The sequence below is a fragment of the Anomaloglossus baeobatrachus genome, chromosome 1, assembly GCF_048569485.1.
Source record: "Anomaloglossus baeobatrachus isolate aAnoBae1 chromosome 1, aAnoBae1.hap1, whole genome shotgun sequence".
NCBI lineage: Eukaryota > Metazoa > Chordata > Amphibia > Anura > Aromobatidae > Anomaloglossus > Anomaloglossus baeobatrachus.
This window is the reverse complement of record NC_134353.1, coordinates 681,751-709,135: the sequence shown is the minus strand read 5'-3', so window position 1 is coordinate 709,135 and position 27,385 is coordinate 681,751. Positions and strand designations below refer to the sequence as shown.

At 48.8% G+C, this 27,385-nt stretch overlaps 1 protein-coding gene across 2 annotated transcripts in view; it reads right to left on the bottom strand.

Moving 5' to 3' along the window:
- The window catches only part of LOC142303719 (pepsin A-like), a 263,534-nt gene that overhangs the window by 94,495 nt on the left and 141,654 nt on the right, over window positions 1-27,385 (bottom strand). For both annotated transcript variants that reach the window (XM_075345372.1, XM_075345382.1), the window contains exon 4: window positions 12,884-13,002. In XM_075345372.1, the coding sequence (XP_075201487.1) occupies window positions 12,884-13,002 (119 nt within the window). The remainder of the gene's footprint in view (window positions 1-12,883; window positions 13,003-27,385) is intronic.

Genomic DNA, 27,385 nt, shown 5'->3' with positions numbered 1-27,385 from the left:
CAAATAGGAGGGGTGCCAGCACTGATCCCTTGGCCAGTCTGTTGTTTAAAGATTTCTTACAACTGGTTGAATCACCCATAATAAGATGAAAGGTTCGATTTGCAATCAGATTATTCAAGAGATACATCATTTTCTTAACTGGAATCACCTTCAAAGACTTATATAAGAGTCCTTCCCTCCACACAGTATCATATGCGGCAGAGATCGATAAACGCCACTGACACTTTCTTGTTCTTCTGGAATTCAGCCTCAATGAGAGTTGTCAAAGCTAAAACTTGATCGCTACAGTTTCGGACAGGTCTGAAGCCGACTCGCTCTATAGGTATTGGGTCGAAAATCTTTAAACTGATCTTGTATAAGCAACTCAACAAGGCAATGGGTCTATAGCTTGATGGATTATCTTCAGGCTTCCCAGATTTCCCAGAGGCTTCGAGAGTGCGAGGTACTGAAGTAAAGGGAGGCGACTGAAGATAAGTGTGGCATAGTTTTAACACAATCTCATAGTGGTGATAACTGTAACTGTTTAATTTCATTAGGGAATTGTTGTCTGTGTTTGTCTGGGGTACTGTGAAAAAGCAAAAAAAAAAAAAAAAAAAGTGTGTCTAGTGATTTAATCAGTAGTATTAGCCACACTTGTTTCTAGAAGCTTCTAGCAGCTTCTAGTAGTCCTTGTAGAACTATATAAACCAGCCAGAGCAAGCGAGGTGCTGAGAGTGCGAGGTACTGAAGTAAAGGGAGGCGACTGAAGATAAGTGTGGCATAGTTTTAACACAATCTCATAGTGGTGATAACTGTAACTGTTTAAGAAGAGAAGAGTCGCCGTAAGCTGCTCGATTGCTGGGACTTGCCGGGTCTCGCTGTTTGAGGACATCGCAAAACCGCGCGCCGTAGCGCGACTTTCGCCTGTCATACGCTACATCAGCATTATGGAAGGGAAGAACATCCACATGGTCACCTGCAACACATGCTACATGTTTACGGATCTGCCGCACAAAAAATCCAACTTCACCTGTCAAAAGTGCAAACTTGTTGCCCTCTTAGAGGAAAAGGTGCAGGGACTGGAAGAAAGAATAGCAACTTTGAAGCTAATTAAAGAACATGAGGACTTCTTGGACGAGGCAGAAGCAACAATTCAGGATATGGAAAGTGAGAAAAGCTTCAGAACACATACAGAGGCTGAAAAGTGGACACATGTGACCAAAAGAAGCCAGCGGATCAAGTGGTCGGCACCACCCACACAGCTTAGCAACCAATATGAAGCCCTCATGCTGGAGAAGGAAAATGGCCCAGCTCAGGATGATACCGTCTCTACAGGAGAAGACACAGTATCATCAAAAGAAGTTACTTTGTCAACAAAAGCAGAAACAAAAGACACTCAAAAACACTCAGGAGCAACAAGCAGTGCGTCCAGAAAGAAAAGAAGAGTGGTAGTTATGGGCGACTCACTACTAAGAGGCACGGAGGCAACTATCTGCAGGCCGGACATAACCGCACGAGAAGTATGCTGCCTCCCGGGAGCAAAAATCAAGGATGTGGCCAACAGGATACCAACTATCCTCGGATCCAAGGACGAATACCCGTTCCTATTGATACATGTAGGAACAAACGACACGGCAAGAAATGATCTACCAACTATTTGTGAAGACTTTGAAATTCTGGGGAAGAGAATTAAGGAACGGAACGTACAGGTTGTTTTCTCATCAATCCTCCCAGTCGATGGCCATGGTGTCAGAAGATGGAATAGGATACTAGATTTGAACAACTGGCTACGACGGTGGTGCAGGCAGCAAGGATTTGGATTCTTGGACCATGGAGTGAATTACCTCTACGATGGACTTCTCGCAAGAGACGGGATACACCTCACAAAACCTGGGAAACACACGTTCGCCAGAAGGCTTGCCACACTCATCAGGAGGGCTTTAAACTAGAAGAAGAGGGGATGGGAGAAAAAACAGCAGACAAGAACATGCAGCAGAAGGACAAACTAATCAAGGATACTAGATGCCGTAAAGAGGACCCAAGACAGGGTAATCAGAAGGAAGCTAAGAAAAGGGGAGCAAAACTTCTTTCCTGCATGCTGACCAATGCAAGAAGCCTGACCAATAAGATGGAGGAACTGGAGCTGGTAATGTATGAGGAGAAATACGACATAGTAGCAATAACTGAGACATGGTTAGATGATAGTTATGACTGGGCGGCTAACCTGCAAGGATATGAATTGTTTAGGAGGGATTGTAAAAAAAGGAAAGGGGGTGGAGTCTGTCTATATATAAAGTCCAGTTTAAAGCCCAGACTAAGAGAAGATATTCAAGAGGGAAATGAAGAGGTGGAGTCTCTATGGGTGGAGATACAAGGAGGGAAAACTAATAAAATCCTCATAGGGGTTTGTTATAAGCCACCAAATATAACAGAAACCACTGAAAATATATTATTGAAACAAATAGACAAAGCAGCAAATCACAATGAGGTGATTATTATGGGGGACTTCAATTACCCCGATATAGACTGGGAAACTGAAACCTGCGTATCTCAGAAAGGAAACCGGTTTCTGTCAGTAACTAAGGATAATTATCTGTCCCAACTTGTGCCGGGCCCAACTAGAGGGGCAGCCCTTCTGGACTTAATTTTAAGCAACAGGCCAGATAGAATAACAGACGTACGAGTGGATGGGCACCTAGGGAATAGTGACCACAATATAATACAATTCCACTTGTCCTTTAGTAAGGTGCCTTGGAGGGGGGTTACAAAAGCGCTGAATTTCAGCAAAGCAAAGTTTGATCAGCTTAGAGAAGACCTTCGCCAAATTGATTGGGACAATGTCCTCAAAAATGGGAGCACAGAAAATAAGTGGGACATTTTTAAATCGGTATTAAACACCCACTGCGGGCGAGCCATACCATACGGAAATAAAAGGGCTAGGAACAGGAGGAAACCAATGTGGCTAAATAAGGATGTAAAAGGGGCAATGAATAATAAGAAAAAGGCATTTAAAAAGCTAAAACAAGAAGGCAGCGAGGAAGCATTAAAAATATATAGAGAAAAAAATAAAATGTGTAAAAAACAAATATATTTAGCAAAAGTAGAAACTGAGAGACTCATTGCTAAGGAAAGCAAAACAAATCCCAAACTATTCTTTAATTATATAAACAGAAAAAAGATTAAAATTGATGGTGTTGGCCCTTTAAAGAATAATGAGGGTAAAATCATAGAAAGCGATGTGGGAAAAGCAAATGTTTTAAATACTTTTTTCTCAACTGTGTTCACACAGGAAAAGCATATGCCAGGGGAAATGCAGAGTGATCATGTAAATGCCCCATTAAGTATGACCTGCCTAACCCAGGAAGAAGTGCAGAACCGACTTAGTAACATTAAAATTGACAAATCACCAGGCCCTGATGGCATTCACCCTCGGGTATTAAGGGAGTTAAGTAATGTGATAGACAGGCCTCTATTCCTTTTATTTAAAGACTCTATAGAAACTGGGTCTGTTCCACTGGATTGGCGGCTAGCAAATGTGGTACCAATATTCAAAAAAGGGTGCAAAAGGGAACCTGGAAACTATAGGCCGGTAAGCTTAACATCTGTTGTGGGTAAAATGTTTGAAGGGTTTTTAAGGGATACTATTATGGAATGTCTCAATGTTAATAACTGTTTAACTCCATATCAACATGGATTTATGAAGGATCGCTCCTGTCACACTAACCTGATCAGCTTCTATGAGGATGTAAGCTCTCACATGGACCGAGGAGAATCATTGGATGTCATTTATCTCGACTTCGGTAAAGCATTTGACACTGTCCCACATAAAAGACTGATAAGTAAAATGAGAAAGCTTGGGCTCGGGGAAAATGTGTGTAGATGGGTAGGAAGCTGGCTTAGTGGTAGAAAACAAAGAGTGGTTATTAATGGCACATACTCAGATTGTGCCAGGGTTACTAGTGGGGTGCCACAGGGGTCTGTATTGGGCCCCCTACTATTTAATATATTTATTAATGATCTGGTGGATGGTTTACAGAGTAAAATATCAGTATTTGCAGATGATACAAAACTATGTAAGGTAGTTAACACAAAGGAGGACAGTTTGCAACTACAGATGGATTTGAGTAAATTGGAGAATTGGGCTGAAAAATGGCAAATGAGGTTTAACACAGATAAGTGTAAGGTTATGCACGTGGGAAGGAGAAACAGATGCTACGATTACTTACTAAATGGGAAACTGCTGGGGAAATCAGACATGGAAAAAGACTTAGGCATCTTAGTGAATAAGAATCTAAATTGGAGTGCCCAGTGTCAGGCAGCAGCCACCAAAGCAAATAGGGTGATGGGATGCATTAGAAGAGGTCTGGGGGCACGAGATGAAAACATCATTCTCCCTCTGTACAAATCACTCGTCAGACCACACTTGGAGTATTGTGTGCAATTTTGGGCGCCGGTGCTGAAGAAAGACATTACTGAACTTGAAAGGGTTCAGAGGCGGGCTACTAAAATAATAAATGGAATGGGTGCATTACAATACACGGAAAGGTTATCAAAATTAGGTCTATTTACTCTAGAAAAGAGAAGACTTAGGGGAGACCTAATAAATATGTACAAATATATCAGAGGGCCATATAGAGATCTCTCCCATGATCTGTTTGTACCAAGGACTATGACAAGAACAACGGGGCATTCTTTTCGATTGGAGGAAAGAAAATTCCTACATCAGCATAGAAGAGGGTTCTTCACGGTAAGAGCAGTGAGGCTCTGGAACTCTCTTCCTGAGGAAGTGGTGATGGCCAACTCGCTGAATGAATTTAAGAGAGGAATGGAGGCTTTTCTTGTTAGCAAAAGTATAGAAGGTTATAAATAGCATAATCTTACAGGTAGATAGAAGAGCGACCTAGATTATTAGAGGAATGGGGGGGGGCTGCAATACCAAGACAGGTTATTAAACTTGGGGTTAGTTAGTTAGGAAAAACAAAGGCTTAGGGGGATCTAATCACAATGTATAAATATATGAGGGGACAGTACAGAGACCTTTCCAAAGATCTCTTTACACCTAGGCCTGCGACTGGAACACGGGGGCATCCGCTACGTCTTGAGGAAAGAATGTTTAATCATAATCACAGATGAGGATTCTTTACTGTTCGAGTAGTGAGACTATGGAACTCTCTGCCGTATGATGTTGTAATGAGGGATTCACTAGTAAAATTTAAGCAGAGCCTGAACGCATTTCTTGAAAAATATAATATTACCAGTTATGTATATTAGATTTTATGACAGGGTGTTGATCCAGGGAACTAGTCTGATTGCCGTATGTGGAGTCAGGAAGGAATTTTTTTCCCCATTGGAGCTTATTTGACACATTGGGGTTTTTTTTGCCTTCCTCTGGATCAACATGTTAGGCTACGGGTTGAACTAGATGGACTTAGAGTCTTCCTTCAACCTTAAAAACTATGAAACTATGAAACTATGAATTATTTTGGCATGTTTTAATTGACTAGGGACTTGAGCATTCTCCATAATATCTGAGAAGAACTTTGCCATCCATTTTTTCGCATAAGGTCCACAGTTTTTGAGAAATTCAGGATGGATCCCATCAGATCCGGGAGCTTTGTTGATTTTAGTTTCAACAAGGGCAATTTCAATGTCACAGGTTGTAAACGCTCATGAGTATTCTTCAGTTGGCGCCACTGATGATTTTAGTAGCTTAGACGTATTTTTAACTTCTGTGGTGTGAGCTCGGTCTTTTGGGCTTCTTGAGATGTTCACAATGTGTGCTGCGATTTGATCTGAAGTTATAGCATTTGTTTTCTGTTTTACTTTACGGTTTCCTTCTAGTTTTATTAAGAGACCATGCTTTTCTACTGGACCTTTTAGGGTATGTGCACACGCTGCATGTATTCCTGACAAAGTTGCAGCCTTTTTGGCCGCAAAAAACGCACAAAAACGCACCCGCGGCAAAAGCGCATGCGTTTTTACCGCGTTTTGGTGCGTTTTTGGCTGCATTTTGCTGCGTTTTTGGTCACTGCGTTTTGCTGCGTTTTTCCAATGAATTGCATGGGTAAAAAAACGCAGAATAACGCAGAAAAGAATTGACATGTTGATTTTTTTTTGTCACCTCAAAAACGCAACCAAAATAAAAAGCTGTGTGCGGACAGCAAAAATGAAAACTCATAGACTTTGCTGGCGAAGCAAATTCATGCAGTTTTAAGACCAAAAACGCACCCGAAAAACACGCAAAAACGCCGTGAAAAATGCACCCTGCGCACATGGCCTTAAAGTCCAAATTCTCAACTGTTTCCATCCATTTAATACAACGTGCTGCATTCAGTTTGTTCAACAATTTCTTACCGATTTCACCATCTTCACTCTCAAGGAATTGTCTGTACAGTTGTTCACATTCATCAGACCATCCTGGGATATATTTCACACACCCACAGGGTCTGGGGGGGTGGTTACTCGTCACCGGGCTGGTGTTGGGGGCTTGGGATGTCACAGTGGCCTAGCCCAGCTCCGTGATCCCACGGTGTCAACCAATAAAGATGAGGGGATGAGGATGTTGGTGTGCTGCCCCAGCGTCAGCAGCAAAGACTGCTCGGATCCAGATCCGCGGTGGCTCGAGGGGTCTCCGGACTCGGGAGGGGTCGTGCGGTCACTCAAAATAAAAGGGGGGTATTTACAGGGGGTTTTGTGTTTAGAGTTCGTGACGCCACCCACGGTGCGTGGTAAGGTGGAGTACCACCGCTGCTGTTAGGAGCGCCCGGTGGCGATGGGATGGCAGCCAGATGTTAAACCCCTCCGTGGGTAGGGGGGAATGCCCAGGGGCTTGGTGATGGTGAAATGGGGATGCTGTTGGGGAGGAAAGGGATCACGGCGTACTCACTCAGTCCAATAACGCTGACACCGACAACTTGTAAACTGAAATTCTGAGCACCGCTGCAGCAGGGAAGGAGCACGCCTGGATCCCGTGCCTGATGGTGTTGCTTGTTAGCCTGTGACCTTTCCCTTGGCACCTTCTTTACTGGTTGGCCCTTGTAGTATAGAACTAGTCGGGTCCCGCTCACCCGTATGGCTAACGGAGTGAGCTTGCTCTCAGGGTTCACGCTTGGGATTTTCTGGACTATGCAGTGGGAAAGTCCTATCCCCTTCGTTGCGCTAGTAAACCGATTTTAGATCGGGTGGAGAACGAATCTTGAAGACTTTGCCCTCGTCGGGTAAATTACCAGGATGCTTGAAGCTACTTCCCGGCCTAGGGTCCACGTACCCTGTCATGCCCTGGCCCCTGCCCGGAGATGGCACAAGGCACCCGGCTGCCCTCCTCAGCAGTTCCGTGCCCCTTGACACGATCCCCTGCGACCGGGGTTCCAGTTCCTACCAGGCCCAGACCAACGTCTGCCACCTAGTCTTAGCAAGGAGCCCAGCTTCTAACCTCCTCCAACTGACTTGTGACCTCTCCTCACGAGAGTCACCACACAACTGACTACTCCTGACACTCCTGACCCTCCCTAACCAACCCCCCAAGTGGGCGGCCATATTCCCTTCAGGCTACCCATTGGTGTGTCTGGTGGGTGTGGTGCAGAGTGTTCCTAGGATTTTGATTAGCTTGTTCTTAGTAACACCAAAGGTCAGGGACCTGTAACCAAGGAGGAGGTGGATATCATGCAGAAGGGCAGATTACACAAAATATCCTGTGATGACCTGATAGGCCAGGGCATCACATTCCCCCTTGGTTAAACGTAGCTTGTCCCCGAGCTACAGGACACCAGAGGTTTATTATTTTTTTTTCAAACTCTAGAAAAGATAGAAAACAAGGTTAACATTTTATTTGCAATTTTCATCCCACGCAGGGGAGGCACTTTTCTTAAACGTTACTAAACATGGTGAAGAGTTCATCGCCCAACGATGCGACGCTACCGGTTTTAGTGGTAAAGGAGGCTCAACCTCCTCCGTTGCAGCCCCTTCCTGCGACAGTCCAGTCCCAATGTCCCGGATCCCAATAACCTGCCACCCAAACAACCTGAACCCCTGGAAACCTAACCGCGGGTCCGTGACCAGGTTAAGGTCCCGGGTATGGTCTTAGACGACTCTGGTTGGCACAGGAGGTACAACTAAATACAATACACAAGTTCGTGTTGGTCACGCCAGTCCTATGACCAGGGTCCAGGTTTACTTATATATATATATATATTAAACGTAGCGGAGTCCATGTACCGGGTGTACACTCCGTAAAGGAATCTGGTTGTTAATCAGGTAACTTCTTCGTTCATTTGCAATTGGTTACTCAAGCATTCATTTGCTAACATCTCTACATGAAAAACAACAAACTGGAAAATAACAACCGAAAACACCGATACCTAACAGTTCTATGGCATCGTAAAACTACTGGCATTATAACATTTTCAATAGTAAATTGCCGGGTCCCGTAGCACGCTTCCTTGCGACTACGTGCCACCGACGTCAGCACAAACCCTTCCTCAAACATCACATGTCTGGTCACCTCAAGGGCATACTAGCCCCTCTCTCCACAATGTCGGGTGTAGGTAACCATTTCCTTGGGCTGAAGATTGCGCTCGGGGTGCCCCCAAGGGATGTGCTGTGCCACGTCCCGTCTGGACACAAACACTACAGCTGTGAGGCCTGCATCTCGGATGAAACCCCACCCCTGCTCGAGGTCAAACCGATCCGAAAGGCCACGGCACCGTGGCCCCTTAACCCGGGAAGCAGCGCTCCTCACTTGCTCCTTTTCTGCTCTGTTACGGGCGGCAAGCTCCCGTCGTCGCCGGTCTCGGGTTGCTATCTCTGCTTGCAACTGGTACTGGTGTCATTCCCAGTAGAGGGCATCAGCGTCCGGCCTCAGCTCCCTAACTGGCTCTGGCTTTAGGTGGACTCTTGCGTCCCCAACAGCCATCGGGATGCTGCGCGGTAGCGAAACCGGTGGATCTATAAGCTCCGCTTCCGTTGTAGTAGACTGAAAAACTGACTGCTCCGCAGTCAGGGTTGCAGGGTCCGAGTGCTCCGCCTCTGAGAACGGGCCCGGTGAGGCGGCCGGTTCTGGTCTAGCCAGGGTCCGGATGACCGCTGTCATGACTGGGATGATAGTCGAGACCGGGGTTTCTGTTGCTGGAGACTCATAGATAAGCACTGCAGGTTCTGCTGCCGGGATTAGTGTTGGCAGCTCGGCATCCGGCGAGGACGGGGTAGGTGATGGTGTAATGCTCGCCACGAGCGGGGGCGGTCCAGATCCCTCAGCCACAGTGGCCGGATTAGGGTAATCAACAGGGACTGGGTAACCGCTTACCCTCTCTTTTCGTGGGACTTCCATCTCACGGGCTTGCACCGCCATCACCAGGCTCCTCATCTCTTCCCTCCAGTGGTTTAGTATGAACAGGAACTGCATCCACATCCTCCTGAACAGTTGTTCCGTCTCTTCCTCTATCCAAGTCGCGGTCCCGGGAACAGCACGTTCCGGTGACCAGCTCCGCTCCGCCATCTTGCCTCTGCGTCGTCCAGGAATATTATGGCAGAGTCCTGGCATCCCTGCTTCTCTTCCGCTGTTGTTACATTTTGGCACGCCCCCTCAGTTTTCACTCAGCACTCTTTCGCGCACTGTGGTCCTCTTGGAACTTCCGGTTCCGGCCTCACACGCAAGACGAAGGGCAGGGCTTAGACTTTGCGTGCTTTCACGGGGAAGACAGCGTTTTGGCGCGAAAAAATGGCGGAAAATGGCGGAATTGGCGGGAAGAGGAATTTTGACTCACGGTTTTCGGCTCTAAGGCACACGTCACCCAGGTAAGTGGGTCCTGCTCGTATCCTGTTCGTGATGCCAGAAGTTTCGAGGTGTACTGCCCCAGCGTCAACAGCCAAGACTGCTCGGATCCGGAGTGGCTCGAGGGGTCTCCGGACCCGGGAGGGGTCGCACGGTCACTCGAAATTAAAGGGGGGTATTTAGAGGGGGTTTTGTGTTTAGAGTTCATGACGCCACCCACGGTGCATGGTAAGGTGGAGTACCACCGCTGCTGTTGGGAGCGCCCAGTGGCGATGGGATGGCAGCCAGGTGTTTAACCTCTCCATGGGTAGAGGGGAAAGCCCAGGGGCTTGGTGATGGTGAAATGGGGATGCCGTTGGGGAGGAAAGAAATCACTGTGTACTCACTCAGTCCAATAACGCTGACACCGACAACTTGTAAACCGAAATACTGAGCACCGCTGCAGCAGGGAGGGAGCATGCCTGGATCAGGTGCCTGATGGTGCTGCTTGCTAGCCTGTGACCTTTCCCTTGGCACCTTCTTTACTGGTTGGCCCCTGTAGTATTGAACTAGTCAGGTCCCACTCACCCATATGGCTAACGGACTGAGCTTGCTCTAAGGGTTCACGCTTGGGATTTTCTGGACTGTGTAGTGGGAAAGTCCTATCCCCTTGTTGCGCTTGTACCCCGATTTTGGAGTGGGTGTAGAACGAATCTTGAAGACTTCGCCCTCGTCGGGTAAATTACCAGGACGCTTGAAGCTACTTCCCAGCCTAGGATCCACGTACCCCGTCGTGCCCTGGCCCCTGCCCGGAGATGGCACAAGGCCGCCGGCTACCCTCCTCTGCAGTTCCGTGCCCCTTGACACGATCCCCTGCGACCGGGGTTCCAGCTCCTGCCAGGCCCAGACCAATGTCTGCCTCTGCCACCTAGTCTTAGCAAGGAGCCCAGCTTCTTACCTCCTCCAATTGACTTGTGACCTCTCCTCACGAGAGTCACCACACAACTGACTACTCCTGACACTCCTGACCCTCCCTAACCATCCCCCCAAGTGGGCGGCCCTATTCCCTTAAGGCTAACCATTGGTGTGTCTGGTGGGTGTGGTGCAGAGTGTTTCTAGGATTTCGATTAGCTTGTTTTTAGCAACACCAAAGATCAGGGACCCGTAACCAAGGAAGAGGTGGATATCATGCAGAAGGGCAGATTGCACAATATCCTGTGATGACCTGATAGGCCAGGGCGTCACATTGGGAGTAGTTGTCTTGTGACGCCACCTGTAGTATGCGGTTATAATAGGAGCCGCCACTGCGAAAGATCTCTCTCTCTGCTGGGGCGGATGATAACGCAGCTCGGATGTTGCAGCTCTCCCCAGGTAGAGCTAGGCCCCAGGGAGGATGTTGGGAGTAGTCGTCCACCCCAGTGTGGGAAGCGTGGTGCGCGGGAACAATCAGACGACACAGCGGTTGCAGTTTAAGGTGTTTACTCACTGAGTTGCTCCTGCCGTTGGACTGCCAGTCTCTGCTGTGATTATCATTATTATTTATTATTATAGCGCCATTTATTCCATGGCGCTTTACAAGTGAAAGAGGGTATACGTACAATCATTAACAGTACAAAACAGACTGGTATAGGAGGAGCGAGGACCCTGCCCGCGAGGGCTCACAGTCTACAGGGAATGGGTGATGGTGCAATAGGTGAGGACAGAGCTGGTTGCGCAGTGGTGTACTGGACTGAGGACTATTATAGGTTGTAGGCTTGTTGGAAGAGGTGGGTCTTGAGATTCCGCTTGAAGCTGATAGGCTTCAGATGATCCCGGATAGTTCAGGGGCCTGCGCTCTGTTGTGTGACTTCCCGTGACTTAAAGCTACACAGGGACCTCTGTCCGTTGGAGTGGGTATGTTCCCCATCCCATCTAGCAGGCAGCGCAAGTCCGTTGGTGGGCCGCCCTATGGTTACGGTTCCTAGCTCTATATGCTTTGCCCTGGACACTGTTGTGGGCCAGACGACTTGTAATTCTCTGCCCTGTGGATTCTGCTGGCAGACCTTGAAGTGTCCACCAGCCTAGGGCTCTGCACCCTGAGATGTGCGTGGGACCTGAGGGAGCAATGAGCTCTCCTCTCAGGGATCGTATTCTCCTGCGTCTCACTCAGTTCCTGGTGGTAACTTGACTGACTAAGTGTGTGTGTGGCTGTTTTCTTCCCCTGAGCAGTCGCCCCGCCCACTCGAGCCCCAGAGTTAGTGGGTGGCCCCAGACGATTTGGTGATCATCCTAAAAGACCCTACCCTAACCCCGATCCAGTGAGAGGGCAACTGGCTTATGTGTGGTGGTGGATGTTATGAACCGGCACCGACCTTTTTACCCGGGATGAGTACCACACCTCTGGAGAGATGCAGTACCCTGTGGCGACTGAAGCCTCAGGGGCGCCACATATTTTTTGCAAAAGCCACATGGTATTGATTTCTTTGCAGCTATAATAACCGCTTTACAAAACTGTTCAAAGTTTTTACTTTTGTTATTATTATAGCGCCATGGAATAAATGGCGCTATAATAATAAATATTATTATTATAATAATTCTAATAATAATAATAATAAAAAATAATGTCCTTTCTTAGTCCCTATATCTGTGTATATAGTCCCTCCCTGGTCCCTATAGATGATGGCTGCATATAAATAATCCCCCTTTGATCCCTATAGATGATGACTGTGTATATATAGTCCCTTACCGGTCCCTATAGATGTTGACTGTGTATATTTAGTTCCTCCCAGTCCCTATAGAGGATGCTTGAGTATATATATTCCCCCCGGTCCTTATAGATGACTTTCTATATATTGTTCGGACCCTATAGATGATAGATGTGTATATATAGTCCCTCTCTGATCTGTATATATGATGATTGTATATATACAGTACCTCATTGGTCCCTAGAGATCAATTGTTCTGTGTATATATAGTCCCTGCCCAGTCCCTGTAGATGATGACTGTGTATATATAGTCTCTCCTGGTCTCTAGAGATGATAGCTGTGTATCTATTGTCCCTCCCCGGTCCATGATGACTGTGTATATACTGTATAGTCCCTACTCAGTCCCTGTAGATGATGACTGTATATATAATCCCTCCCCGAATCCTGTATATAGTCTCACTCTGTCACTCACCTGCACGGTATCGTAGACCAGTAGTCCCATCATGCTTCCTGTTCCATATGAGATGGAGACAGTTTCATGGGTGGATTGAAAAGTGGAGGACAAGTGAGGGTTAAATTTATTGTGATTTGCTGAAAAGGAAACAAAAGGTTAAAATGGTGACATCAGTCATGACCATGATGGGAGAATCAATGGCCATTGTAGGCGTCCAGCATATTGTGGGGTGCAAGAAGCCCCCGTGAGGTCGTCAGATAAAGAGCCTAAAGGGTGCTTTACACGCTGCGACATCGCTAACAATATATCGTCGGGGTCACGTCGTTAGTGACGCACATCCAGCGTCATTAGCGACATCGCAGCGTGTGACAGCTAGGAGCGACGATCAATGACCGCAAAAACGGCAAAAATCGTTGATCGTTGACACGTCGCTCCAAATCATAATATCGTTGGTGTTTCATTCCGCAGGTTGTTCGTCGTTCCTGCGGCACCACAGGTGGGCGGCATGTTCCAGCCGCTCTTCTCCTCCCCTCCTCTGCTATTGGGCGGCCGTTTTGTGACGTCGCTGTTGCTGTCGAACAATCCCTCCTTCAAGGAGGAGGTGCGTTCGGCGTCACAGCGACATCACAACGGCGTCACAAAAAACGGCTGCCCAATAGAAGAGGAGGGGAGGAGATGAGCGGCCGGAACATGCCGCGCACCTCCTTCCTTCCTCCTTTCCGATGGACGCAGGTAGGATGATGTTCCTACGCTGAACAGGTGTGTGCGTGTGACGCTGCCGAAAGCGATATTGTTTGCTACGGCAGCGATCATCACATGTCGCACGAACGACGGGGGCGGATGCTATCGCTTGCGACATCGCTAGCAATCGCTAGCGACGTCGCAGCGTGTAAAGCACCCTTAAGAATATGCCCAGTGATGCGCAGTAAGGCCAGTTTCAGATGTCTGTGTTTAATCAGGTACAAGTCACACGCATGGTTATGGTCATACATATGTCACACGTGTGACATCCGTGTTTGCATACGTGTGACACGTACCGGAGAAAAACGGGCCTTTTAAATAAAAAGATTTTTTATATTCACCTGTATCCAGTGCTGTTTTCTTCGGCTCTGCTGCCTCCTGCTCCTGACCCCCGCTCATTATACTCACTGAATATTCACCGCACTGAGGAGCTGGAAGCCCGTAGCATCGTGGGGACAGCGCTGGGTACAGCACCGCCGAGTACAGCATCACGGGGACAAGTGAGTATTCACAAAGAAGTGTGTGTGTGCAGCTGTGATGCCCCTGGACTAGTCAGGTCGTCACAGGGTACTGCATGCTCTTTATCCTTAGTGCAGGACTCAACCCCCCATGGTTCTGGGTTCCCAACCTATGGTACTGCCTCCATCAGCATACAAAAATCCCAATCACACCTCACACCACACCCTGCCAGACACACCAGTGGGCTGCTGAGTTGGAATAGGGCCGCCCACCTAGGAGCCAGGCAGACTGGTGGGAGTGGGGAAGTGGAGAAGCAGAGCTTCGAGTCAGTTCTGTAGTAGCCCTTGAGCAGTGAGGAGCTAGGGGGAGCGTGTGGCTCCCGGGGAGTAAAGATTGAGTTGCAGATGGTGGTCTGGGCCCAGTGGAGTCAGATACCCAGTCGCGGGATATTGGGACTGGGTGCCTGGACCTAGTCTTGTAGGATGGTCAGCAGCTCGACTACAATAGCCGGTCCGGGACCGAAAGCACGGCGGGGTACTGGACCCTAGGTCGGGGAGTAGCTTCAAGCAACCCGGCAATTAACCTGCGGAGGATAGTGACTTTATGCTTTATGGATTGTCCGCACGAATCTCAGAGATCAGGGGCACTAGCGCAACGAGGGGGATAGGGCTTTCCAATTCAAGCAGCCCACAGAAATCCCAAGCGTGAGCCCTTGAGAGCAAGCTCCTCTTCTATCCATAGTAGGGAGTGGGGCCCGGACAGCTTTATGCTTACGGGCCACTTGGACACTTTTATAATTGTGCACGGAGGCAGGCTTCGGACCATCAGGCAGTACTATAGGGGACTGATACCCGGACGGGCTCCCCCAAGAGGACAGCGGCCCCCAGAGACTTGGTTTACCTTGTTTTCCGACGCTGTCTGAGTGAGTACCTGGTCATCCCCTGCTTCTAGCAAGTCTGCGCTCTCCTGCACACCACCATTCACCGTCCCGGGGCCTTCCCTACCCATGGAGGGAAACGTCATCTAGCTGCCCCTGCCATCTCCCCCCCTTGCATTCCCATCGGCAGTGACGATAGTCACTGTTACCACACACCATGGGTGGCGTCACAAACTATATCTTCCCTGTAAATAACCCCCCTTTTACATTTGAGAGTGGCTCCTAGCCCCCGGGTCCAGAGACCCTCGAGCCACGAGTAATCACCCCCGGATCCAAGCGGTTCGACCGCTGCTGGGGCGGCACACAGTGACGTCCAGGAGGTCACCGAAGTTCCCAATGAACTCTGATGACATCCTGATGACACCCCCGCGCTACAGCAAGTGTCACCACGGTGCCATCATGGGTTCATCAGAGTTCATTGGGTTCTGTTCCCGCAATGCTCCAGCTTCCAGGTCCTGACTACACACACACACACAGCACACACCCGGATACTCACCTGTCCCTAGCGATGCAGTCCCCAGCACTGAAGTCCCCAGCACTGCTCTGGCTTCCAGCTCCTCAGTGCAGTGAATATTCTATGAGTATAATGAGCTGGGGTCAGGAGCTGGAGGCAGCAGAGCCGGAAAACAGCATCGCTGTATACAGGTAAATATAGAAAATCTTTTTAGTTCAGACCTGTGTTTTCTCCGGTAGGTGTCACACTGATGTCACACGGATCACATCAGTGTGTGGTCCGTGTGACATCAGTGGTGCCGGAGAAAAAACGGACATGTCTCCGTGTGTGTGTGGGGTCATGAGGGGGTCACACGGTCCATGAGAAAACCCGGCCGTGTGAGTAACAGTATAGAATAACATGGGTACGTGTGGCATCCGTGTAAAAAATGGATGTCACACGTATCTGAAACACGGACGTCTGAAACCGGCCTAAGAGAAATAACACCAAATGGAAAACCTAGTATTACCGGAAAATCACCGGTGACATTCATCGTGATAATGCTGTGCCAATCCCCATGATCTCCCCTCTATAATGCTGTGTCAGTCCCCATTATCTCCCCTCTATAATGCTGTGTCAGTCCCCATGATCTCCCCTCTATAATGCTGTGTCAGTCCACATTATCTCCTCTCTATAATGCTGTGCCAATCCCCATGATCTCCCCTCTATAATGCTGTGCCAGGCCTCATGATCTCCTCTCTGTAATGCTGTGCCAGTCCCCATTATCTCCTCTCTGTAATGCTGTGTCAGTCCCCATTATCTCCCCTTTATAATGCTGTGTCAGTCCTCATCATCTCCCCTCTATAATGCTGTGCCAGTCCTCATGATCTCCCCTCTATAATGCTGTGCCAAGCCTCATGATCTCCCCTCTATAATGCTGTGCCAGTCCCCATGATCTCCCCTCTATAATGCTGTGTCAGTCCCCATGATCTCCCCTCTATAATGCTGTGCCAGGCCTCATGATCTCCCCTCTATAATGCTGTGCCAGTCCTCATGATCTCCTCTCTATAATGCTGTGCCAATCCCCATGATCTCCCCTCTATAATGCTGTGCCAGGCCTCATGATCTCCCCTCTATAATGCTGTGCCAATCCCCATTATCTCCTCTCTATAATGCTGTGCCAATCCCCATGATCTCCCCTCTATAATGCTGTGCCAGTCCTCATGATCTCCCCTCTATAATGCTGTGCCAAGCCTCATGATCTCCCCTCTATAATGCTGTGCCAGTCCCCATGATCTCCCCTCTATAATGCTGTGTCAGTCCCCATTATCTCCTCTCTATAATGCTGTGCCAATCCCCATGATCTCCCCTCTATAATGCTGTGCCAGTCCTCATGATCTCCCCTCTATAATGCTGTGCCAATCCCCATTATCTCCCCTCTATAATGCTGTGCCAGGCCTCATGATCTCCCCTCTATAATGCTGTGCCAGGCCTCATGATCTCCCCTCTATAATGCTGTGTCAGTCCCCATTATCTCCTCTCTATAATGCTGTGCAGGTCCTCATGATCTCCCCTCTATAATGCTGTGTCAGTCCCCATTATCTCCTCTCTATAATGCTGTGCCAATCCCCATGATCTCCCCTCTATAATGCTGTGCCAATCCCCATGATCACCCCTCTATAATGCTGTGCCAGGCCTCATGATCTCCCCTCTATAATGCTGTGCCAGTCTTCATGATCTCCCCTCTATAATGCTGTGCCAATCCCCATTATCTCCCCTCTATAATGCTGTGCCAGGCCTCATGATCTCCCCTCTATAATGCTGTGCCAGTCCTCATGATCTCCCCTCTATAATGCTGTGCCAGTCCTCATGATCTCCCCTCTATAATGCTGTGTCAGTCCCCATTATCTCCTCTCTATAATGCTGTGCCAATCCCCATGATCTCCCCTCTATAATGCTGTTCCAGTCCTCATGATCTCCCCTCTATAATGCTGTGCCAGTCCTCATGATCTCCCCTCTATAATGCTGTGCCAATCCCCATTATCTCCCCTCTATAATGCTGTGCCAGGCCTCATGATCTCCCCTCTATAATGCTGTGTCAGTCCCCATTATCTCCTCTCTATAATGCTGTGCCAATCCCCATGATCTCCCCTCTATAATGCTGTGCCAAGCCTCATGATCTCCCCTCTATAATGCTGTGCCAAGCCTCATGATCTCCCCTCTATAATGCTGTGCCAATCCCCATGATCTCCCCTCTATAATGCTGTGCCAGTCCTCATGATCTCCGCTCTATAATGCTGTGCCAATCCCCATGATCTCCCCTCTATAATGCTGTGCCAGTCCTCATGATCTCCCCTCTATAATGCTGTGCCAGTCCTCATGATCTCCCCTCTATAATGCTGTGCCAGGCCTCATCATCTCCCCTCTATAATGCTGTGCCAATCCCCATTATCTCCCCTCTATAATGCTGTGCCAGTCCTCATGATCTCCCCTCTATATTGCTGTGCCAATCCCCATGATCTCCCCTCTATAATGCTGTGCCAGGCCTCATGATCTCCCCTCTATAATGCTGTGTCAGTCCCCATTATCTCCTCTCTATAATGCTGTGCCAATCCCCATGATCTCCCCTCTATAATGCTGTGCCAGGCCTCATGATCTCCCCTCTATAATGCTGTGCCAGTCCTCATAATCTCCCCTCTATAATGCTGTGCCAGGCCTCATGATCTCCCCTCTATAATGCTGTGCCAGTCCTCATGATCTCCCCTCTATAATGCTGTGCCAGTCCTCATGATCTCCCCTCTATAATGCTGTGCCAGGCCTCATGATCTCCCCTCTATAATGCTGTGCCAGGCCTCATGATCTCCCCTCTATAATGCTGTGTCAGTCCCCATTATCTCCTCTCTATAATGCTGTGCCAAGCCTCATGATCTCCCCTCTATAATGCTGTGCCAAGCCTCATGATCTCCCCTCTATAATGCTGTGCCAATCCCCATGATCTCCCCTCTATAATGCTGTGCCAAGCCTCATGATCTCCCCTCTATAATGCTGTGCCAAGCCTCATGATCTCCCCTCTATAATGCTGTGCCAATCCCCATGATCTCCCCTCTATAATGCTGTGCCAATCCCCATGATCTCCCCTCTATAATGCTGTGCCAGTCCTCATGATCTCCCCTCTATATTGCTATGCCAATCCCCATTATCTCCCCTCTATAATGCTGTGCCAGGCCTCATGGTCTCCCCTCTATAATGCTGTGTCAGTCCCCATTATCTCCTCTCTATAATGCTGTGCCAATCCCCATGATCTCCCCTCTATAATGCTGTGCCAGTCCTCATGATCTCCCCTCTATAATGCTGTGCTAGTCCTCATGATCTCCCCTCTATAATGCTGTGCCAATCCCCATGATCTCCCCTCTATAATGCTGTGCCAGGCCTCATGATCTCCCCTCTATAATGCTGTGCCAATCCCCATGATCTCCCCTCTATAATGCTGTGCCAATCCCCATGATCTCCCCTCTATAATGCTGTCCCAGTCCTCATGATCTCCCCTCTATAATGCTGTGCCAATCCCCATGATCTCCCCTCTATAATGCTGTGCCAGGCCTCATGATCTCCCCTCTATAATGCTGTGTCAGTCCCCATTATCTCCTCTCTATAATGCTGTGCAGGTCCTCATGATCTCCCCTCTATAATGCTGTGTCAGTCCCCATTATCTCCTCTCTATAATGCTGTGCCAATCCCCATGATCTCCCCTCTATAATGCTGTGCCAATCCCCATGATCACCCCTCTATAATGCTGTGCCAGGCCTCATGATCTCCCCTCTATAATGCTGTGCCAGTCCTCATGATCTCCCCTCTATAATGCTGTGCCAATCCCCATTATCTCCCCTCTATAATGCTGTGCCAGGCCTCATGATCTCCCCTCTATAATGCTGTGTCAGTCCCCATTATCTCCTCTCTATAATGCTGTGCCAATCCCCATGATCTCCCCTCTATAATGCTGTGCCAGTCCTCATGATCTCCCCTCTATAATGCTGTGCCAGTCCTCATGATCTCCCCTCTATAATGCTGTGCCAATCCCCATTATCTCCCCTCTATAATGCTGTGCCAGGCCTCATGATCTCCCCTCTATAATGCTGTGTCAGTCCCCATTATCTCCTCTCTATAATGCTGTGCCAATCCCCATGATCTCCCCTCTATAATACTGTGCCAATCCCCATGATCTCCCCTCTATAATGCTGTGCCAGGCCTCATGATCTCCCCTCTATAATGCTGTGTCAGTCCCCATTATCTCCTCTCTATAATGCTGTGCCAATCCCCATGATCTCCCCTCTATAATGCTGTGCCAAGCCTCATGATCTCCCCTCTATAATGCTGTGCCAAGCCTCATGATCTCCCCTCTATAATGCTGTGCCAATCCCCATGATCTCCCCTCTATAATGCTGTGCCAGTCCTCATGATCTCCCCTCTATAATGCTGTGCCAGTCCTCATGATCTCCCCTCTATAATGCTGTGCCAGGCCTCATCATCTCCCCTCTATAATGCTGTGCCAATCCCCATTATCTCCCCTCTATAATGCTGTGCCAGTCCTCATGATCTCCCCTCTATATTGCTGTGCCAATCCCCATGATCTCCCCTCTATAATGCTGTGCCAGGCCTCATGATCTCCCCTCTATAATGCTGTGTCAGTCCCCATTATCTCCTCTCTATAATGCTGTGCCAATCCCCATGATCTCCCCTCTTTAATGCTGTGCCAGGCCTCATGATCTCCCCTCTATAATGCTGTGCCAGTCCTCATAATCTCCCCTCTATAATGCTGTGCAGGTCCTCATGATCTCCCCTCTATAATGCTGTGCCAGTCCTCATGATCTCCCCTCTATAATGCTGTGCCAGGCCTCATGATCTCCCCTCTATAATGCTGTGTCAGTCCCCATTATCTCCTCTCTATAATGCTGTGCCAATCCCCATGATCTCCCCTCTTTAATGCTGTGCCAGGCCTCATGATCTCCCCTCTATAATGCTGTGCCAGTCCTCATAATCTCCCCTCTATAATGCTGTGCAGGTCCTCATGATCTCCCCTCTATAATGCTGTGCCAGGCCTCATGATCTCCCCTCTATAATGCTGTGCCAGTCCTCATGATCTCCCCTCTATAATGCTGTGCCAGGCCTCATGATCTCCCCTCTATAATGCTGTGCCAGTCCTCATGATCTCCCCTCTATAATGCTGTGTCAGTCCCCATTATCTCCCCTCTATAATGCTGTGCCAGTCCTCATGATCTCCCCTCTATAATGCTGTGTCAGTCCCCATTATCTCCTCTCTATAATGCTGTGCCAAGCCTCATGATCTCCCCTCTATAATGCTGTGCCAAGCCTCATGATCTCCCCTCTATAATGCTGTGCCAATCCCCATGATCTCCCTTCTATAATGCTGTGCCAAGCCTCATGATCTCCCCTCTATAATGCTGTGCCAATCCCCATGATCTCCCCTCTATAATGCTGTGTCAGTCCCCATTATCTCCCCTCTATAATGCTGTGCCAGGCCTCATGATCTCCCCTCTATAATGCTGTGTCAGTCCCCATTATCTCCTCTCTATAATGCTGTGCCAATCCCCATGATCTCCCCTCTATAATGCTGTGCCAGTCCTCATGATCTCCCCTCTATAATGCTGTGCTAGTCCTCATGATCTCCCCTCTATAATGCTGTGCCAATCCCCATGATCTCCCCTCTATAATGCTGTGCCAGGCCTCATGATCTCCCCTCTATAATGCTGTGCCAATCCCCATGATATCCCCTCTATAATGCTGTGCCAATCCCCATGATCTCCCCTCTATAATGCTGTCCCAGTCCTCATGATCTCCCCTCTATAATGCTGTGCCAATCCCCATGATCTCCCCTCTATAATTCTGTGCCAGTCCTCATGATCTCCCCTCTATAATGCTGTGCCAATCCCCATGATCTCCCCTCTATAATGCTGTGGCAGTCCTCATGATCTCCCCTCTATAATGCTGTGCCAGGCCTCATGATCTCCCCTCTATAATGCTGTGCCAGTCCTCATGATCTCCCCTCTATAATACTGTGTCAGTCCCCATTATCTCCTCTCTATAATGCTGTGCCAATCCCCATGATCTCCCCTCTATAATGCTGTGCAGGTCCTCATGATCTCCCCTCTATAATGCTGTGCCAGTCCTCATGATCTCCCCTCTATAATGCTGTGCCAGGCCTCATGATCTCCCCTCTATAATGCTGTGCCAGTCCTCATGATCTCCCCTCTATAGTGCTGTGTCAGTCCCCATTATCTCCTCTCTATAATGCTGTGCCAAGCCTCATGATCTCCCCTCTATAATGCTGTGCCAAGCCTCATGATCTCCCCTCTATAATGCTGTGCCAATCCCCATGATCTCCCCTCTATAATGCTGTGCCAAGCCTCATGATCTCCCCTCTATAATGCTGTGCCAAGCCTCATGATCTCCCCTCTATAATGCTGTGCCAATCCCCATGATCTCCCCTCTATAATGCTGTGCCAATCCCCATGATCTCCCCTCTATAATGCTGTGCCAGGCCTCATGATCTCCCCTCTATAATGCTGTGCCAATCCCCATGATCTCCCCTCTATAATGCTGTGCCAATCCCCATGATCTCCCCTCTATAATGCTGTGCCAGTCCTCATGATCTCCCCTCTATATTGCTGTGCCAATCCCCATTATCTCCCCTCTATAATGCTGTGCCAAGCCTCATGATCTCCCCTCTATAATGCTGTGCCAATCCCCATGATCTCCCCTCTATAATGCTGTGCCAGTCCTCATGATCTCCCCTCTATAATGCTGTGCTAGTCCTCATGATCTCCCCTCTATAATGCTGTGCCAGTCCTCATGATCTCCCCTCTATAATGCTGTGCCAGGCCTCATGATCTCCCCTCTATAATGCTGTGCCAGTCCTCATGATCTCCCCTCTATAATGCTGTGTCAGTCCCCATTATCTCCTCTCTATAATGCTGTGCCAAGCCTCATGATCTCCCCTCTATAATGCTGTGCCAAGCCTCATGATCTCCCCTCTATAATGCTGTGCCAAGCCTCATGATCTCCCCTCTATAATGCTGTGCCAATCCCCATGATCTCCCCTCTATAATGCTGTGCCAAGCCTCATGATCTCCCCTCTATAATGCTGTGCCAAGCCTCATGATCTCCCCTCTATAATGCTGTGCCAAGCCTCATGATCTCCCCTCTATAATGCTGTGCCAATCCCCATGATCTCCCCTCTATAATGCTGTGCCAATCCCCATGATCTCCCCTCTATAATGCTGTGCCAGGCCTCATGATCCCCCCTCTATAATGCTGTGCCAATCCCCATGATCTCCCCTCTATAATTCTGTGCCAATCCCCATGATCTCCCCTCTATAATGCTGTGCCAGTCCTCATGATCTCCCCTCTATATTGCTGTGCCAATCCCCATTATCTCCCCTCTATAATGCTGTGCCAAGCCTCATGATCTCCTCATGATCTCCCCTCTATAATGCTGTGCCAATCCCCAAGATCTCCCCTCTATAATGCTGTGCCAGTCCTCATGATCTCCCCTCTATAATGCTGTGCTAGTCCTCATGATCTCCCCTCTATAATGCTGTGCCAATCCCCATGATCTTTCCTCTATAATGCTGTGCCAGTCCTCATGATCTCCTCTCTATAATGCTGTGCCAATCCCCATGATCTCCCCTCTATAATGCTGTGCCAGTCCTCATGATCTCCCCTCTATAATGCTGTGCCAATCCCCATGATCTCCCCTCTATAATGCTGTGCCAGGCCTCATGATCTCCCCTCTATAATGCTGTGCCAATCCCCATGATATCCCCTCTATAATGCTGTGCCAATCCCCATGATCTCCCCTCTATAATGCTGTGCCAGTCCTCATGATCTCCCCTCTATAATGCTGTCCCAGTCCTCATGATCTCCCCTCTATAATGCTGTGCCAATCCCCATGATCTCCCCTCTATAATTCTGTGCCAGTCCTCATGATCTCCCCTCTATAATGCTGTGCCAGTCCTCATGATCTCCCCTCTATAATGCTGTGCCAATCCCCATGATCGCCCCTCTATAATGCGGTGCAGGTCCTCATGATCTCCCCTCTATAATGCTGTGCCAGTCCTCATGATCTCCCCTCTATAATGCTGTGCCAATCCCCATGATCGCCCCTCTATAATGCTGTGCAGGTCCTCATGATCTCCCCTCTATAATGCTGTGCCAGTCCTCATGATCTCCCCTCTATAATGCTGTGTCAGTCCTTCTCATTGCCCCTCTATAATGCTGTGCCAGTCCTCATGAACTCCCCTCTATAATGCTGTGCCAATCCCCATGATCGCCCCTCTATAATGCTGTGCAGGTCCTCATGATCTCCCCTCTATAATGCTGTGCCAATCCCCATGATCTCCCCTCTATAATGCTGTGCCAATCCCCATGATCGCCCCTCTATAATGCTGTGCCAATCCCCATGATCGCCCCTCTATAATGCGGTGCAGGTCCTCATGATCTCCCCTCTATAATGCTGTGCCAGTCCTCATGATCTCCCCTCTATAATGCTGTGCCAATCCCCATGATCGCCCCTCTATAATGCTGTGCAGGTCCTCATGATCTCCCCTCTATAATGTTTTGCCAGTCCTCATGATCTCCCCTCTATAATGCTGTCAGTCCTTCTGATCGCCCCTCTATAATGCTGTGCCAGTCCTCATGAACTCCCCTCTATAATGCTGTGCCAATCCCCATGATCGCCCCTCTATAATGCTGTGCAGGTCCTCATGATCTCCCCTCTATAATGCTGTGCCAATCCCCATGATCTCCCCTCTATAATGCTGTGCCAATCCCCATGATCGCCCCTCTATAATGCTGTGCCAATCCCCATGATCGCCCCTCTATAATGCTGTGCAGATCCTCATGATCTCCCCTCTATAATGCTGTGCCAGTCCTCATGATCTCCCCTCTATAATGCTGTGCCAAGCCTCATGATCTCCCCTCTATAATGCTGTGCCAGTCCCCATGATCGCCCCTCTATAATGCTGTGCAGGTCCTCATGATCTCACCTCTATAATGCTGTGCCAGTCCTCATGATCTTCCCTCTATAATGCTGTGCCGATCCCAATTATTGCCACTCAATAATCCTGTGCCGATCCCCATGATCTCCCCTCTATATTGCTGTGCCAATCCCCATGATTTCCCCTCTAAAATGCTGTGCCAGTCCTTGTGATCTCCCCTCTATAAGGCTGTGCTAGTCCTCATGATCTCCCCTCTATAATGCTGTGCCAATCCCCATGATTTCCCCTCTATATTGCTGTGCCAGTCCTCGTGATCACCCCTCTATATTGCTGTGCCAGTCCTCGTGATCTCCCCTCTATAATGCTGTGCCGGTCCTCATAGTAGCCCCTCTATAATGCTGTGCAAGTCCTCGTGATCTCCCCTCTATAATGCTGTGCCAGTTCTTGTGATCGCCCCTATATAATGCTGTGACAGTCCTCGTGATCTCCCCTCTATAATGCTGTGCCAGTTCTTGTGATCGCCCCTCTATAATGCCGTGCCAGTCCTCATGATTGCCCCTCTATAATGCTGTGCCAGTCCTCATGATTGCCCCTGAATAATGCTGTGCCAGTTCTTGTGATCGCCCCTATATAAAGCTGTGCCAGTCCTTGTGATCGCCCCTCTATAATGCCGTGCCAGTCCTCATGATCGCCCCTCTATAATGCTGTGACAGTCCTTGTGATCGCCCCTATATAATGCTGTGCCAGTCCTTGTGGTAGCCCCTCTATAATGCTGTGCCAGTCCTCATGATTGCCCCTCTATAATGCTGTGCCAGTTCTTGTGATTGCCCCTCTATAATGCTGTGACAGTCCTTGTGATCTCCCCTCTATAATGCTGTGACAGTCCTCATGGTAGTCCCTCTATAATGCTCTGACAGTCCTCGTGATCTCCCCTCTATAATGCTGTGCCAGTCCTCATGATTGCCCCTCTATAATGCTGTGCCAGTCCTTGTGATCGCCCCTCTATAATGCTGTGACAGTCCTTGTGCTCTCCCCTCTATAATGCTGTGACAGTCCTCATGGTAGTCCCTCTATAATGCTCTGACAGTCCTCGTGATCTCCCCTCTATAATGCTGTGCCAGTCCTCATGATTGCCCCTCTATTATGCTGTGCCAGTCCTTGTGATCGCCCCTCTATAATGCTGTGACAGTCCTCGTAGTAGTCCCTCTATAATGCTCTGACAGTCCTCGTGGTAGCCCCTCTATAATGCTGTGCCAGTCCTTGTGATCGCCCCTCTATAATGCTGTGACAGTCCTTGTGATCTCCCCTCTATAATGCTGTGACAGTCCTCGTGGTAGTCCCTCTATAATGCTGTGCCGGTCCTCATGGTAGTCCCTCTATAATGCTGTGACAGTCCTCGTGGTAGTCCCTCTATAATGCTGTGCCAGTCCTCATGATTGCCCCGCTATAATGCTGTGCCAGTCCTCGTGATCTCCCCTCTATAATGCTGTGACAGTCCTCATGGTAGCTCCTCTTTAAAGCTGTGCCGGTCATCGTGATTGACCCTCTATAATGCTGTGCCAGTCCTTGTGATCGCCCCTCTATAATGCTGTTCCAGTCCTCGTTATTGCCCCTCTATAATGCTGTGCCAATCCTCTTGATCGCCCCTCTATAATGCTGTGACAGTCCTTGTGATCACCCCTCTATAATGCAGTGCCAGTCCTTGTGATCGCCCCTCTATAATGCTGTGACAGTCCTCGTGGTAGTCCCTCTATAATGCTGTGACAGTCCTTGTGATCGCCCCTCTATAATGCTGTGCCACTCCTCGTGGTAGCTCCTCTTTAAAGCTGTGCCGGTCATCATGATTGCCTCTCTATAGCACTATGCTAGTCCTCAGGATTGCCTATCTATAACAATATGGCGGCCCTTACTGTACTGTGTTGCTTCATAATCACTCCTCTATAGTGCCATACTGCCTTCCATGATCGCCCCTCTATAATGCTGTGCCAGTCCCCATGATCTCCCCTCTATAATGCTGTGCCACTCCTCGTGGTAGCTCCTCTTTAAAGCTGTGCCGGTCATCATGATTGCCTCTCTATAGCACTATGCTAGTCCTCAGGATTGCCTATCTATAACAATATGGCGGCCCTTACTGTACTGTGTTGCTTCATAATCACTCCTCTATAGTGCCATACTGCCTTCCGTGATCGCCCCTCTATAATGCTGTGCCAGTCCCCATGATCTCCCCTCTATAATGCTGTGCCAATCCCCATGATATCCCCTCTATAATGCTGTGCCAGTCCTCGTGATTGCCCCTCTATAATGCTGTGCCAATCCCCATGATTGCCCCTCTATAATGCTGTGCCAGTCCTCATGATTGCCCCTCTATAATGCTATGACAGTCCTCGTGGTAGTCCCTCTATAATGCTGTGACAGTCCTTGTGATCACCCCTCTATAATGCTGTGCCAGTCCTTGTGATCTCCCATCTATAATTCTATGACAATCCTCGTGGTAGTCCCTCTATAATGCTGTGACCGTCCTTGTGATCGCCCCTCTATAATGGTGTGCCGGTCCTCGTGGTAGTCCCTCTATAATGCTGTGACAGTCCTCATGGTAGTCCCTCTATAATGCTGTGACAGTCCTTGTGATCTCCCCTCTATAATGCTATGATAATCCTCGTGGTAGTCCCTCTATAATGCTGTGACAGTCCTCATGGTAGTCCCTCTATAATGCTGTGACAGTCCTTGTGATTGCCCCTCTATAATGCTGTGACAGTCCTTGTGATCGCCTTTCTATAATGCTGTGACAGTCCTCGTGATCTCCCCTCTATAATGCTATGACAATCCTCATGATCGCCCCTCTATAATGCTGTGACAGTCCTTGTGATCGCCCCTATATAATGCTGTGCCAGTCCTTGTGGTAGCCCCTCTATAATGCTGTGCCAGTCCTCATGATT